Below are 14,282 nucleotides of genomic sequence, written 5' to 3' on the forward strand. Positions count from 1 at the left end.
TACAGTGTTCTTCATTACAGACAAGCCACTGAAGAAACGGAAGCAAGATTCGTATCCTCAGGAACCTGGAGCTGGGGGCACAGCTGGGGTCAATGGAGGTCCAAGTGTAGGAGGCGGAAGTGCTGGCAGCAAGTTGACACCCAAGGAAGCTAGTGCTGCAAGTAACGGTGCTAGTCGACCCGCTTTGTTGGTCAGCATTGACCTGCAGCAAGGCAGAGGTGAAAGACCAATAGAGGTACAGTGCATGCCTAAAGAACACCTGGGGCCCGGAAAAGGCCCTGAATCCTCTGCGGTCCTACAGTGCAAGTCCAAAAAAAGCAGAGAGACTCTTAAGGCCGTAGACTGTCGACCTGACATCATCAAACAGCATGCTGAAATCCATAGGAAGGCTGGCACAGGTGGCCAACCAGAGACCCACAAAAACAAGCATGAAAAGAGACGGGACTCGAAGCACCGACATGATAAAAAAACGGAAAACAGCACAGGACACACAGATGGCAAATCACCCGATACACAACGGAAGAAACACGAAGAGCAGTCTGGTACTTGCCACAGAGAGGATAGAAAATCTGAAAACAGCACGGGACATCCAGATGGCAAAACACCCGATACACAACAGAAGAAACACGAAGAGCAGTCTGGCACTCGCCACAGAGAGGATAGCAAATCTGAAAACAGCACGGGACATCCAGATGGCAAAACACCCGATGCACAACTGCAGAAACACGAAAAACCGTCTAGCACTCGACACAGAGAGGAACCTGAAAACAGCAAGGGATGCCTTGATGACCCAAGGCCTGATGCACAACTGCAGAAACACGAAAAACTGTCTAGCACTCGCCAAAGAGAGGAACCTGAAAACAACAAGGGATGCCCTGATGGCCCAAAACCTGATGCACAACGTCAGAAACACGAAAAACTGTCTAGCGCTCGCTTCAGTGAGGAACCTGAAAACCGCAAGGCAAGCCCTGATGGCCCAAAACCTGATGCACAACGGCAGAAACACGAAAAACTGTCTAGCGCTCGCAACAGAGAGGAACCTGAAAACCGCAAGGCAAGCCCTGGTGGCCCAAAACCTGATGCACAACGGCAGAAACAAGAAAAACTGTCTAGCGCTCGCAACAGAGAGGAACCTGAAAACCGCAAGGCAAGCCCTGGTGGCCCAAAACCTGATGCACAACGGCAGAAACAAGAAAAACTGTCTAGTGCTCGCCCCAGTGAGGAACCTGAAAACCGCAAGGCAAGCCCCGATTGCCCAAAACCTGATGCACAACGGCAGAAACACGAAAAACTGTCTAGCGCTCGCCCCAGTGAGGAACCTGAAAACCGCAAGGCAAGCCCTGATTGCCCAAAACCTGATGCACAAAGGCAGAAACACGAAAAACTGTCTAGCGCTCGGCCCAGCGAGGAACCTGAAAACCGCAAGGCAAGCCCTGATTGCCCAAAACCTGATGCACAAAGGCAGAAACACGAAAAACTGTCTAGCGCTCGGCCCAGCGAGGAACCTGAAAACCGCAAGGCAAGCCCTGGTGGCCCAAAACCTGATGCACAACGTCAGAAACACGAAAAACTGTCTAGCGCTCGCCCCAGTGAGGAACCTGAAAACCGCAAGGCAAGCCCTGATTGCTCAAAACCTGATGCACAACGGCAGAAACACGAAAAACTGTCTAGCGCTCGCCCCAGCGAGGAACCTGAAAACCGCAAGGCAAGCCCTGATGGCCCAAAACCTGATGCACAACGTCAGAAACCCGAAAAACTGTCTAGCGCTCGCCCCAGTGAGGAACCTGAAAACCGCAAGGCAAGCCCTGATTGCCCAAAACCTGATGCACAACGGCAGAAACACGAAAAACTGTCTAGTGCTCGCCCCAGTGAGGAACCTGAAAACCGCAAGGCAAGCCCTGATGGCCCAAAACCTGATGCACTACGACAGAAACACGAAAAACTGTCTAGCAATCGCCACAGAGAGGATAGAAAACCTGAAAAAATCAAGGGATGCCCAGATGGCCAAAGGCCTGATGCACAACGGCAGAAACACAAAGAGCGCCACAGAGAGGACAAGCACAGAGACAGGGAACTGTCCTGCAGCCAACACTCAGAAAACTCCAAATCCTCCAGCAAGGCAGAGTGCGACTCCAGAAATGGTAATGAAAAGGACAGGGACAGAAAACACAGGACAGAGTCCGGCAAACACTGTAACAAGCAATCTCTCGAGCAGCACAGAAAACCTGACAGCCCTAGAGTGAAGCAGAATGGTGGAGGACCAGCGGACCCCAGTGGCCATCAGAGGACAGAATCTTCTGGCCTACAGTCCCATCGAGGGAAGGAGGAACGGAGGGCTGGGGATGGCAGCAGAAGTAGCAGTGATGGAAACAAACAGAAGTCTACTGAGGGCAAACCTGGGGAATTCCCTGCCTACCTTCTGGGGTGCAAGACAGGGACTTTTAAGAACTTTGTGATTCCCAAACTAAAGCGTGATGAGAAGGGCGAGGATCTCCAAAAAAAGGTGATGGAGACCTGGGGCGAGCCCATTGTCGAGTTAGAGAGAGTTTCTTTGACAGAGACCATGAAAAAAGCTGCTAAGCCTGTGGTGATGCTTAAGAAACTCACCCCAGATGAGTTAAAGGTCCTCATTAAGGAGAAAGAAAGAAGGAAAGCACAACGGTCCTCCTTTGGCAAGTCAGGGAAAGGTAAGAATAATCTCTACAGGAAGAAATATTTGCCATGCTGCATAACAACCATTGAATTGATTGAATATTATAGATAACACAAAGCAATGCTACTTTCTTCTACGGAGGGCCATACTGACTGCAATAAAGTGAGCGAAGGGCCACAAATTGAACAATTGAATTGAAACGTGAAACATTTAGTGCTGAATTATGTTAAAACTTTATGTATTTGGGAGGCGTAAAAAAATCCTTTCCAATAGGCCACACCAGAAGACCTGGTCCTTGCTTCACAACGCAATTCTATTATAAAATATTGACTGAATATTTTGCTTATTTGTCAGATGTGTACATTGAAGATTAGTTGTATAAAACAAGCCACTTCAATGCATTAATTTGTTAATTAATTCATATCTTGCCAGTTTGATATTCAAACTCATTGCATTATTTTATAAATCTGGACTAAAGGCAGACTCTTTCACAATTATTAACATTATTAACAATATTTACCATTGCATACCTGCATCAATGGAATATATTTACCGTTTGGAAGGTATGTACTCAAACGGTAGATATGAATTACCAATAATTGGAAAGGAGTTAAATTAATTTGCCTCAAGTTAAAATCCATGAATTTAATAATGCTGCCTTTCCACAACAGAAGACACTCTTCTTTAAGGCTGTAGACACTAGAGTCAACCTGACATCATCAAACAACTTACTGATATCCACAGGAAAGGGTTATTTGTTTTCCTTTGAGGATGTCGCAGGCTGGATTGAGATGGTCTGTGGGCCATAACAACATATGGTCTGTGGACCATACATATGTCTGTGGGCCATACATATGTCTGTGGGCCATAACAACATATGGTCTGTGGGCCATACATATGTCTGTGGGCCATACATATGGTCTGTGGGCCGTACATATGTCTGTGGGCCATAACAACATATGGTCTGTGGGCCATACATATGTCTGTGGGCCATACATATGTCTGTGGGCCATACATATGTCTGTGGGCCATAACAACATATGGTCTGTGGGCCATACATATGTCTGTGGGCCATAACAACATATGGTCTGTGGGCCATACATATGTCTGTGGGCCATAACAACATATGGTCTGTGGGCCATACATATGTCTGTGGGCCATAACAACATATGGTCTGTGGGCCATACATATGTCTGTGGGCCATAACAACATATGGTCTGTGGGCCATACATATGTCTGTGGGCCATACATATGTCTGTGGGCTATACATATGTCTGTGGGCCATAACAACATATGGTCTGTGGGCCATACATATGTCTGTGGGCCATAACAACATATGGTCTGTGGGCCATAACATATGTCTGTGGGCCATAACAACATATGGTCTGTGGGCCATAACATATGTCTGTGGGCCATAACAACATATGGTCTGTGGGCCATAACATATGTTGTCCATGTGTGCATTTGGGGTTGAGCTCAAGTAATTTGCGGCTGAGCCGGTAAAGGATGTGTTTTACATCACAGATCAAATTTGGTCCCTTCTGGTTCACTCTAGTCTAGTGAGTCTAGTCTATTCCCTGAATCTGATTGTATGCGGCTACTGCATATTGTTTTTGTTAAGTTTTTAAAGTTTTCATTATATGAAAACGTTTTTTAAGTTTTTTAAGTTTTCATTATATGAAACTTATATTATAAGTTTCATATAATTGGTCCTCACTAATGCTCATGATAAAATCATGCCACAATTTCTTTCTACTCGGTCTGTGTCTCATGGGAGGGCTGTGGGCAGTTCAGAAACCCGTCCACCAGTGACATCATCGATGGGGAATCCAAGCTAATAGAAACTGCAGGCTTACTATTCGTGAAAAGTTGCAATACGATAATGAAAGCCATTGTTCTCATGATAATAAAAATCAAAATATGATCTTGTTAAAAAATTAAAATCTGCCTAACGATGATGTCACTGGTGGACACAGCCTATCATGAACTGCCCACAGCCTATCATGAACATTAGTGAGGACCAATTATATGAAGAGTACAAATGTTACTTGCAGGGCAGCTGAGTCTCCTCAGATCAATGGCACTTGCTACTTGTTTAGCAGTTCATGTTGCAAAATTATAATATAATGTGGCAACCAAAGAAATGTGTTAAAACAAGTAGATTTCTGGTTTTCTCTCCTAGTGATTACTGATAATGTAACACCTTATCTACTTCCAGAGGATGAACCCACCGTGTCCTTGAATGAGAGGGTGAAAATGAAACGCAAACGCAGCCCAGCCAAATATGCAGAGTGGGAGTCGGATGAAGATCAGAATGAGGGTGAGAAACTCACTTTACCCTAACCCATCTATCATGTATACATAGCACACAGCTGTGTGGCATCATGCGACGGGTGTCGTGTACCTGGTAAGGTTTGATTACACGGCTGAAATGAAAGGCAAAACAAATGTTTTTTTTTAAGATATTTGTTTGGCTTTTTCTGCCTTTATTGATAGGTTGAAAGTAATTTGAGAGAGATGGGGGGGGGGGGGGGGAAGACACACGGCCGTCGGGATCGGGAGTCGAACCCGCGGCACCCGCGGCACGCCGTCAGGCTGGCTCAGCAACCTAGGTGCCCAGACGGTTGAGCTAACTGCAAAACAAATGTTTACTTCCTTTTTTTATCATTACAGTAGTACGGAAGAAGCACAAGAAAGTGCGTGACGACACATGGGAGCATCAGGATAAGAGAGACTCCGGAGGCCAGCGTCGAGTCGGGGGAGCCCATGGCGGTCGCGATGGGTCCAAGAGCCGGCGCCTCAGCTCTGGAGAGTCGGATGAAGACTCAAACATGAGTGATGGCAAGTCTGTGTACTGACACACTTACATTCCAAAGCCAAGCCATGTTCATTGTGGAATATATCCCACCCTTTTCACATTGGCCTGTTACAGCGCCACCAACAGGTGGATTTTTGCAAAACACATTTTTGGAACAAAATACCTCAAATCGTCCAATTGCCATCCAAGGCCAAAGTCATACGATTTGTCACACACGTTGCCTCAGTGAAATTTGTTCTCAGCATTTGACCCATCTCTTGGAGCAGTGAGCCGCAGCCAAGGAGCGGTGAGCTGCAGCCGTGCCACGCTCGGGAATCATTTGATTAGTAGATTTGACCCCCGATCCAACACTTTGATGCTGAGTGCCTAGCAGGGAGGCATTGGGTCCCATTCTTTGGTATGACCCGGCCGGGGATCGAACCCCGACCTCCCAGTTTCAGGGCGGACACTCTAACCACAAGGCCGCGAGGGTCACCTTTTCTAGTTGTATTATGTTTTTTCCATTAATGCAATGGAAAAAACTGTTGCATTGTGGTAATTGTTGTCTTCATTCCTGTCTCCATGTCTAGTTGCCATAAAGATGAGAAAAAAGGAGAAACATAAAAAGAAAGCTATGTACAAGCAGACACCAGAGGGTAATATCACTTCAAGATCTTTTTATAAAAAATAGAAAAAAGTTGAAATACATACTTTTTTATAATTTACTTTGTGTGTTTACTCAACAGAGCTAATGGATTCCTCCACATTTAAAAGATTCATGGCAAATGTGGACAGTATTTTGGAGAACCTTGAAGGTGTGGACTTAACTGCAGGTAATATCACACACTGTGCAATTCTTGTAAAAAAATTAATCACTTTAAACCTTGTATATCCTGTTTTGGACATGTCATTTTAGCCAAACGTTCAGTAAAAAACAAAACAAAAAACAAGCGGATCTACAAGCTCATGTCGCATTACATTGCCTAGCCTTAGATCATCTATTTCCGCTATTTTAGGAAAAAAAAGAAGCCTTAAGTTTTCATGGTTACTGCCTTGTCTGAGTCTTGTCTGTCTAAAATGCTTCTTTGTCCTTGTTCAGATGATGACGATGATGGCATTCCAGAGGAGCTGTTGCTGGGGAAGCATCAGTTGAGTGAGCTAAACAGTGATTCTGCTAAAATGAAAGCCATGGGGATCACTTCCAAGGTAAGCGGAACATGGCTATGCACTGTGAGATATGTTAGAAAAATGGAGGCATGATCCATCATGTTTCATCTACAGGTTCCAACTTCAAAGTTGGTGAAGATTCTGGGCATTCTGGAGAAGAACATTGAGGATGGCGCCAAACTGTCCACATTAATGAACCATGTAAGTTGTCCACCTCTTGTTAGTTTTTGTTGAAGCTGTGAAGCCATTGTGAAACTGTTGAGGCTGTCTGTGTGTGTACTGTTTGTCACCCTATATTGTATGTCACTCTGCTCAACGACTCTTCTCCGTATCATCTTCAACAAGAAGGCCATGAAGCTTCATATCGTTGCTGGCGGGTATCTTTCATCTTTGAATGTTTTTCATAAATGAATGCCCAATTTAATATTGGGGCGTATGACAGTGTCACGCACAGGTAGCGGAAAAGGTCAGAGTGAGCTCGGTTTTGTGTTGTTTGAAAACATTTGAAAATGCCGTACCCAAGATAGGGACACCAAGTTTAAAGTGATTAAGCTGTTTTCAGCTCTGTGGTGGGAAATATTGTTGGGTGTTGGGATTTCCTTGGGGCGGAGGAACTTCACAACTTTCGACACGGCAACTCTCGGTGGTGTAGCCCCTCCGTCGCGGTCTAAAACTACTTTATTGGCCAAAATAGTCTGTGGTTGTTGGAAAAATAGTGGCGTCAGCCTGCACGCTACCAAGTTAGTTGGGTTAGGGGCATGACTATTTGGCCCAAACCCGAGACGGAATCCGCACTCGTGTTTATTCCTACTAACAACAACACTGTTTTTGGCATTTTTGCTGACCGATTCTGTTAGCAGTCTTGACGGAGAGATTACAAAAACGACCCCCCCCCCCCCCCCCCCCCCACACACACACACACACAATCACCAAAACAATGAAAAGAAAGTGGTCATGTCTGACAGTGTCTTTTTAATATAAATATTTAGCCTATTTAGAAAAGCATTAAGAGATCCATTGAAAAACTGCTTTTTTGAGTGGTGCAACCACTCCATTACAGAGCTATGTGTGTCCCTGGGTCTGTCCGAGCACGAAAATAGCTTGGTTGGTTTTCAGGTAATGACAGTTCTGTCATTAAGATGGGAGCTAAACAGAGCCGGAAGAGACTTCGACAAGAAATGAGCGACGCACAGCAAAGAGAGATGGAACTCCTACACCAGCTGGAGGACCAGAAAAAACTAATGGACGAAGCACAGTCACGTGTGACTCTACTGCAACAGGAACTTGAAACCGCGGTGATGCAACTAACAGGCCTACACGCCAACTACACTTTGCACGCCAAAACAACCAACTACCAGGACCAAGCCAACACAACCAACGACCAAGCCAACACCGTTCCTGTCAACGAAGAAGACCAGAACAGCTACTACAACGACCAAAGGAGAGACACACAACTACCAAATGACAGCTACTACAACGACCACATCAACCACATTCACAACAGAGACTTTCAAATGACCAGACAAACAGAACCAAAAATAACCAATCTACTGGGCGGCTTCCAGGCACTGTCACTTGATGTGCCAGACTACATTAGCGAGCCTACCCCAAGACCAACAGCCAGGCCACCACATCAAGTGATCACCTGCAGACCACCCGTCTGGGCTGCAAGACAACACCCACCGCCGTGGGGAGCCTGGTGTAGCCAGCCTATCAACCCAGGAAGACCCAGCAGCCAGCGAGTGAGACGAGGAGGACCACCAGGACCACCACCACGCTGGCATGCCCGGGCCAGGGTTGATGCTGCCAGAGGACCACCAGGACCACCACCACGATGGCATGCCCGGGCTAGGGTTGATGTTGCCAGGGTGGACGCGAGACGCCAGGAAAAACGAAACAGAATAAATCGACACAGACATTATGCACGCTGCTTGGGAAAGACGACCGTGTGTTTTTACTGCTTCAAGGAAGGCCATATGATCCGTGAGTGCCCCTTAAACCAGGAGGCATGGCGTTGCCGTAAAGCAGGCCAGCAAATCAATTTTGGCTAAAAAAAAAAAACTACAAAAGGGTAAAAACAACTGAAAATAACTAGATCTTTAGTTTGTAATTTACCCTATGTGATTTAATCTATTTTAGTCTTATTACATGTGCAAGTAGTGAACTACAACATTTTTATAAACTACGATCTAATCTAAAATTCAATCCAACAGTCTAGGGAAAATTATAACTAGGCTTACTAAAATCCACTTTAAAATTGGTAAAAATGTAACAATACATAGCAGCTGCAAACCGGAAACCTAAAATAGGACCAGTTTTAGTTGTAGTGGAATTTGTTTCCACACACAGACTATACTGAGCGCATCTCACTCTCCTCCCAAAATGGAAGGAGAGAGTGGCAAAGGTGTTTTCAGTGTGTGTGTGTGTGTGTGTGTGTGTGTGTGTGTGTGTGTGTGTGTGTGTGTGTGTGTGTGTGTCAATAAACCCAAATTAGGAATACATTTACAGTTTTGCAAATAAGTAATATGGATCTAAAGTAACTATTCAAAAGTTAGTGTTTCAAGGTGTTAAATCAATAATGTGAAATCGATCATTTAAGATGGCATGGCACAAGGTTAAAAGTCTAATATTATTTTGTCTCCTGTCAATTATTCTGGTTTTACTAGGTAGCCCACGGTAATTCTAATTCCATGTTGAGAATTTATGTTAAAATTCCATGTGATGTATGAATGAATGAAAAAAAAAAAAGGACAAACTTATTTACGAATAGTAAGATCTGCAGTTAAATCGTTCCAGTGAGCTTTCAAAATAGGTCCTTATCTCCGTAGGCTAACTTAAGTAATATAATACAGAAAATGTTGAACGAATGGAGATAATATTTAGACAGAGAAAACCTCACCTTGTTCACATTAGCAACAGTTTAATTTGAATTAATTCAATATTGGAAAATATAAATGTCTGATTTACAGCCTTTATTTCTCTCTCTTTCTCTGTCCAGCTGGCAGGAGGGGGGGGGGGGAAGGTGTTTGTGTGTAACTGAGTTAAAAGTAGCAGAGAGCCTAAAATACAGGATTTGGTCACTGTCAGTCTGTTTATTTATTTATTTCCGGGTGTGAAAAACAAACAGCCTGAGAGGTGGACTAACAGTGGCCATAGTTTTAGTTTTGTTTCAATGGAGAATATCCTAATTTTAAAGTTTTACCAGGTTAAAGTTTTAACCTGGGTAAAGTATTCAAATATTTTAATTGTTGAGTGTTTAAATTCTATCCTAATATAATCCATTTCAATTATTTTCATTCTATTTTATTGTTGAGTGTTTAAATTCTATCCTAATATAATCCATTTCAATTATTTTAATTTGAGTTAAATCATTTCAGTTCATTTGGTTCTTAAACTAACTATTATAGGTATTTTGTAGTGTGGAATTACAAAGTAGTCTGTCCGAGCACGGAAATAGCGTTTGGTTGGTTTTCACAATCAAGTGTCACTGTTGCGCAGCCTAACACACACACACACACACACACACACACACACACACACACACACACACACACACACACACACACACACACACACACACACACATTAACTATATGCTGGGCGGCTTCCTGTGGGTATGGAAGTTCCAGGGACTCCCCGGGGACACCCATTTTTTTCTTTTTCTTTTTTCTTTTCCGAAAAGTAATAGTTTGGGACATTCAAGGTTTCCGTCCGACAGCGACGGTATATTAGATCTCTTAACTCAATGTCTGACATATGGTGCAGTTTAGTGGTCAGGGACACTGACCACACTGTTATCTGGCGCTGAATTGAACAATTCTAATTTGCCCTACTACTGTTAGAAATAGCCATCAAGAATCATAAGCAAGCTAAGAACCTAACATCTGTCTATGTATTTGATGTATTACCATGTGTTGTTCTTGCTTACAGTAAGTCTCTGGATTAACTAGAGCATCTGCTAAATTGTAAATTGTCCTTCAGGGTAACGATGCAATGGACGAAGAGCGTCGGTGGCGAGACCTCATCATGGAGCGTGTGATCAAGTCTGCTGATGCCTGTCTGACTGCCCTCCATGTCATGACATCTCCACGCATGCCCCAGGCCGTTTACCTAGAGGACGTAATTGAGAGGGTGGTGCAGTTCACCAAGTTCCACCTGCAGAACACGCTTTACCCTCAGTATGATGCTGCTTACAGAATGGATCCTCGTGGAGGTAAGCTGCAGATCACATTGTTCCATCCCTCCAGCAGTTTATGCACTTGGAAGCCACTTAAACTCATTGCACGTCCTTGTACGTCAAATAGCGGAAATTGCATGTTGTAGATCAGCTTAGCTGTTCACCTATCTTTGCCGAATGTTTCTCTTATTAAGACATGCCCAGATTTGGGCTGCTAGGGCTCATGTGGTTAATTAAATACACTTTTATTTGTAATGTGAAATAGAATTATAAAATAAAAGCGCTACTAAGGGACATAGATTTATTTACTGGCTTTCTCAAAATACCTGAGTCATTGTTCTTAGAATTGGCTCTTTTGTCCATTTGTCGATTTCCCGCACACTCCTGACCAAAGCCATGTAACCAAAGTGTGTCTGAGTTGTCTATTGTGACAAAAAAGTCACCTCCCAGCCACCAAATGGTTTACTGTGTATTCAGGCAACGATACTCTCTTCCTATTTTGTCATCTTTTTTTATAATCCATTTGTTGTTGCTCTCCAAGGTCTTAGCACGAAGGGCAAACGGGCAAAGTGTTCCACAAACAAACAGAAGGTGATAGTCACGCTGTACAACAGGGTGTGTGACATTGTCAGCAACATCTCAGAGCTCTTGGAAATCCAGCTGTTAACAGACACCAGCATCCTCCAGGTGAGATTGTCGTTTCCTTGGTCTGAGGTCACTCATGGGGTTGTGACCCCTCCCATGAGCTCTTGGAACGCTGATTGACATATCTGTGCTTCCTCATTTTAGGTGTCTTCCATGGGCATCACGCCATTTTTTGTTGAGAATGTCAGTGAGCTACAGTTGTGTGCCATCAATGTTGTAACAGCGGTAAGTCGGTCTACTATGGCAAGATCACACCAGGTCCTGGCTTCTATTTGAGCATTGTTGTACATTTGTGTTCATTCTTGCGTCCAAGTATCAGAAGAAGTTCTTGCAAATGTTATCTCATGCTCAAGCAGTTTTGGTTAGATCCAATACAATCTTAGTTTATAGAGCACAAAAGTGTTGAACCAAAGTGCTGTACACTTTGATTAGATAAAATAAAATAAAATAATATAGAATAGAATAGAATAGAATAGAATAGAATAGAATAGAATAGAATAGAATAGAATAGAATGCATGTTTATTCCCCAATTCAATGGGATTGTCTTCATCATGTGACCTGTCAAAGATCCTTTTGTGGATCAAATTATGATAATATTGTTTTCAAATAAAACGGGTAGCGCATTTTTTCTGATGTGTGTTTGTTCTTCTGCTCTTCCTCAGGTGTTCTCTCGTTATGAGAAACACAGGCAGCTAATTTTTGAGGAGATCTTCACGTCTCTGGCCAGATTGTCTACTAACAAACGCAGCCTCAGGAACTTCAGGTAATTGCAAAAACATACACACTAAATTGCTCTCGCACAATTTAAAACGTGAAAACATTTTTATAGACATGCATGATTTAGTTTTATTCATAGCCTTTTGAATAACATTTCTTTTAGTTTTTGTCATATTTTAGTCACTGAAATGTTTTTAGTTTTAGTCTTTTTTATGTCTGTATGTTTGTAATGCATGATTTCTACCTAGCTGTGTGCTGAAAATAGACAATCTACAAGCTCTCGTCGTACCTCAAAGCTTGGAGATTTTTTGGAGAGTGACACCAATCATAAAATGACTTATCTTAGTTCTACTGGATCTCTTCTCGAATAGTGCCTCCACATTTAGTCTAGTTTTTATTTGACAAAATTGTCATCATAGTTTTAGTCATCATAGCTTAGTTTTCTCCACCAGGCCGAAGGCATGGGGAGAGAGTATGTTTTGCACTCCGTCCGTGTGTGTGTGTGTGTGTGTCCTTCCGTCCGTCTGTTACCAGCTAATCTCCGGCACCGTTAACCCGGTCGATGCCAAACTTTGCACACACACTCCCTGGATGCCAATGATGAACCTCTGCTCCGCATTTTCCAGAACGGCCTGTTATAGCACCACCATGAGGCAGCTTTTCTGCATGCACACTCCCTAGAGGCCAAGGACAAACCTTTGACCTGCATTTTCCGCATCTGCCTTTTATAGCGCCACCAGGAGGCCGACTTTTGTAAAACACATTTTTTTATATTACTCCTCCAGATTCTGTCCAAAAATCTCACAAATCGTTACACAGTATCTCTATGGTCATGTGCTCAAGTCGGATCTGTCCGATATTTCATATTCCATCCTAATTGGCTATAATTGGCTTTCACAGTTTGCAAGATTGCCCCGTTTTGAACAAAAGCCTCAAATCATGAACGCAGCATGCAATTTACGTGAAATCTTTCACACATTTTCTTACTAGGCTGAGGAATATGTCCCACTCTTTTCACATTGGCCTGTTATAGCGCCACCAACAGGTTGATTTTTGCAAAACACATTTTTGGCACAAAATGCCTCAAATCATCCAATTGCCATCAAAGGCAAACATGTTTATATTACTCCTAAACATTTTGCCAAACAGCTCACACAGTCCTATCCTCCTGGTGGAGACCTGTGCCCAGAAGGGCACTTTTTCTAGTTTTATTTAGTTTTGTCAGTGAAAAAAACGTAGTCATTTTTTGTCATAGTTTCAGTCGACAAAGTTAACACTACTGTTGATACTGTACTGATTCTGCTATTTTCCACATAGGCTAAATAGCAGCGACAGTGATGGAGAGGCTTTTTACATCCAGATGGTCACTGCTCTGGTTCTGCAGCTCATCCAGCGCGTGGTGCACCTTCCATCTGAAAAGGATTTACAGGATGAGCATGACAAGAAGAAGGTATGTGACACCATTCTATTGGTTTATGCTGGGACATGGGAAAACAATAGAAATTGTTGGTAGTTTGTTACAGGGATAGTCATTGGTAACGACTGAATTCTTGTATATATATATATATATATATATATATATATCAAATGTTCAATGATTAATTGAACATTAAACAAACCAGACTACACGTCTGTATTGCTCAGCCAGAACATTACTAATCAAATGATTCCCGAGCGCGGTGCACGCTGCGGCTCACCGCTCCAAGATATGGGTAAAATGTGGAGAACAAATTCCACTGCGGTAACGTGTGTGACAAATCGTATGACTTTGACTTTGACTTTGACCAAATCCAACATTAGTATTATCTGGCAACAACTGGCAACTTGCAAACACTGCATTTTATTTTCTAAGTTCCACTGATGTATTTTCCATTGTTCTTGCTGTGTTGCTAGGGGGATCAAGATGTCCTAATCACAAGCTCGTATGAAACTTCCATGAGGACAGCTCAGAACTTCCTGTCAGTCTTTCTCAAGAAGTAAGGCATTGGGGGCATCTTGGTGGCTTTGCCTGTAAGAACATAGACCATATTGCTGCAACTTCCCAGGTTCAGCTCCTAGCTTGGAGCTTCAGTTGCATGTCATCTGTCCTCTGCCTCGCTTTCCTGTCTCCACTGTCCTATCCAGA

At 43.3% G+C, this 14,282-nt stretch overlaps 1 protein-coding gene across 3 annotated transcripts in view; it reads left to right on the plus strand.

The window, feature by feature from the left end:
- LOC306939275 (nipped-B-like protein A) overlaps nucleotides 1–14,282 on the plus strand; it is a 47,422-nt gene that overhangs the window by 9,081 nt on the left and 24,059 nt on the right. For all 3 annotated transcript variants that reach the window (XM_079523837.1, XM_079523839.1, XM_079523838.1), the window contains exons 10-22: nucleotides 21–2,687; nucleotides 4,872–4,973; nucleotides 5,327–5,494; nucleotides 6,041–6,106; nucleotides 6,197–6,283; nucleotides 6,550–6,656; nucleotides 6,732–6,818; nucleotides 10,599–10,830; nucleotides 11,336–11,481; nucleotides 11,584–11,664; nucleotides 12,103–12,203; nucleotides 13,475–13,607; nucleotides 14,051–14,133. In XM_079523837.1, coding sequence (XP_079379963.1) covers nucleotides 21–2,687; nucleotides 4,872–4,973; nucleotides 5,327–5,494; nucleotides 6,041–6,106; nucleotides 6,197–6,283; nucleotides 6,550–6,656; nucleotides 6,732–6,818; nucleotides 10,599–10,830; nucleotides 11,336–11,481; nucleotides 11,584–11,664; nucleotides 12,103–12,203; nucleotides 13,475–13,607; nucleotides 14,051–14,133 — 4,060 coding nt within the window. The remainder of the gene's footprint in view (nucleotides 1–20; nucleotides 2,688–4,871; nucleotides 4,974–5,326; nucleotides 5,495–6,040; nucleotides 6,107–6,196; nucleotides 6,284–6,549; nucleotides 6,657–6,731; nucleotides 6,819–10,598; nucleotides 10,831–11,335; nucleotides 11,482–11,583; nucleotides 11,665–12,102; nucleotides 12,204–13,474; nucleotides 13,608–14,050; nucleotides 14,134–14,282) is intronic.

The sequence above is a fragment of the Electrona antarctica genome (assembly GCF_951216825.1).
Source record: "Electrona antarctica genome assembly, chromosome: 16".
Lineage (NCBI taxonomy): Eukaryota > Metazoa > Chordata > Actinopteri > Myctophiformes > Myctophidae > Electrona > Electrona antarctica.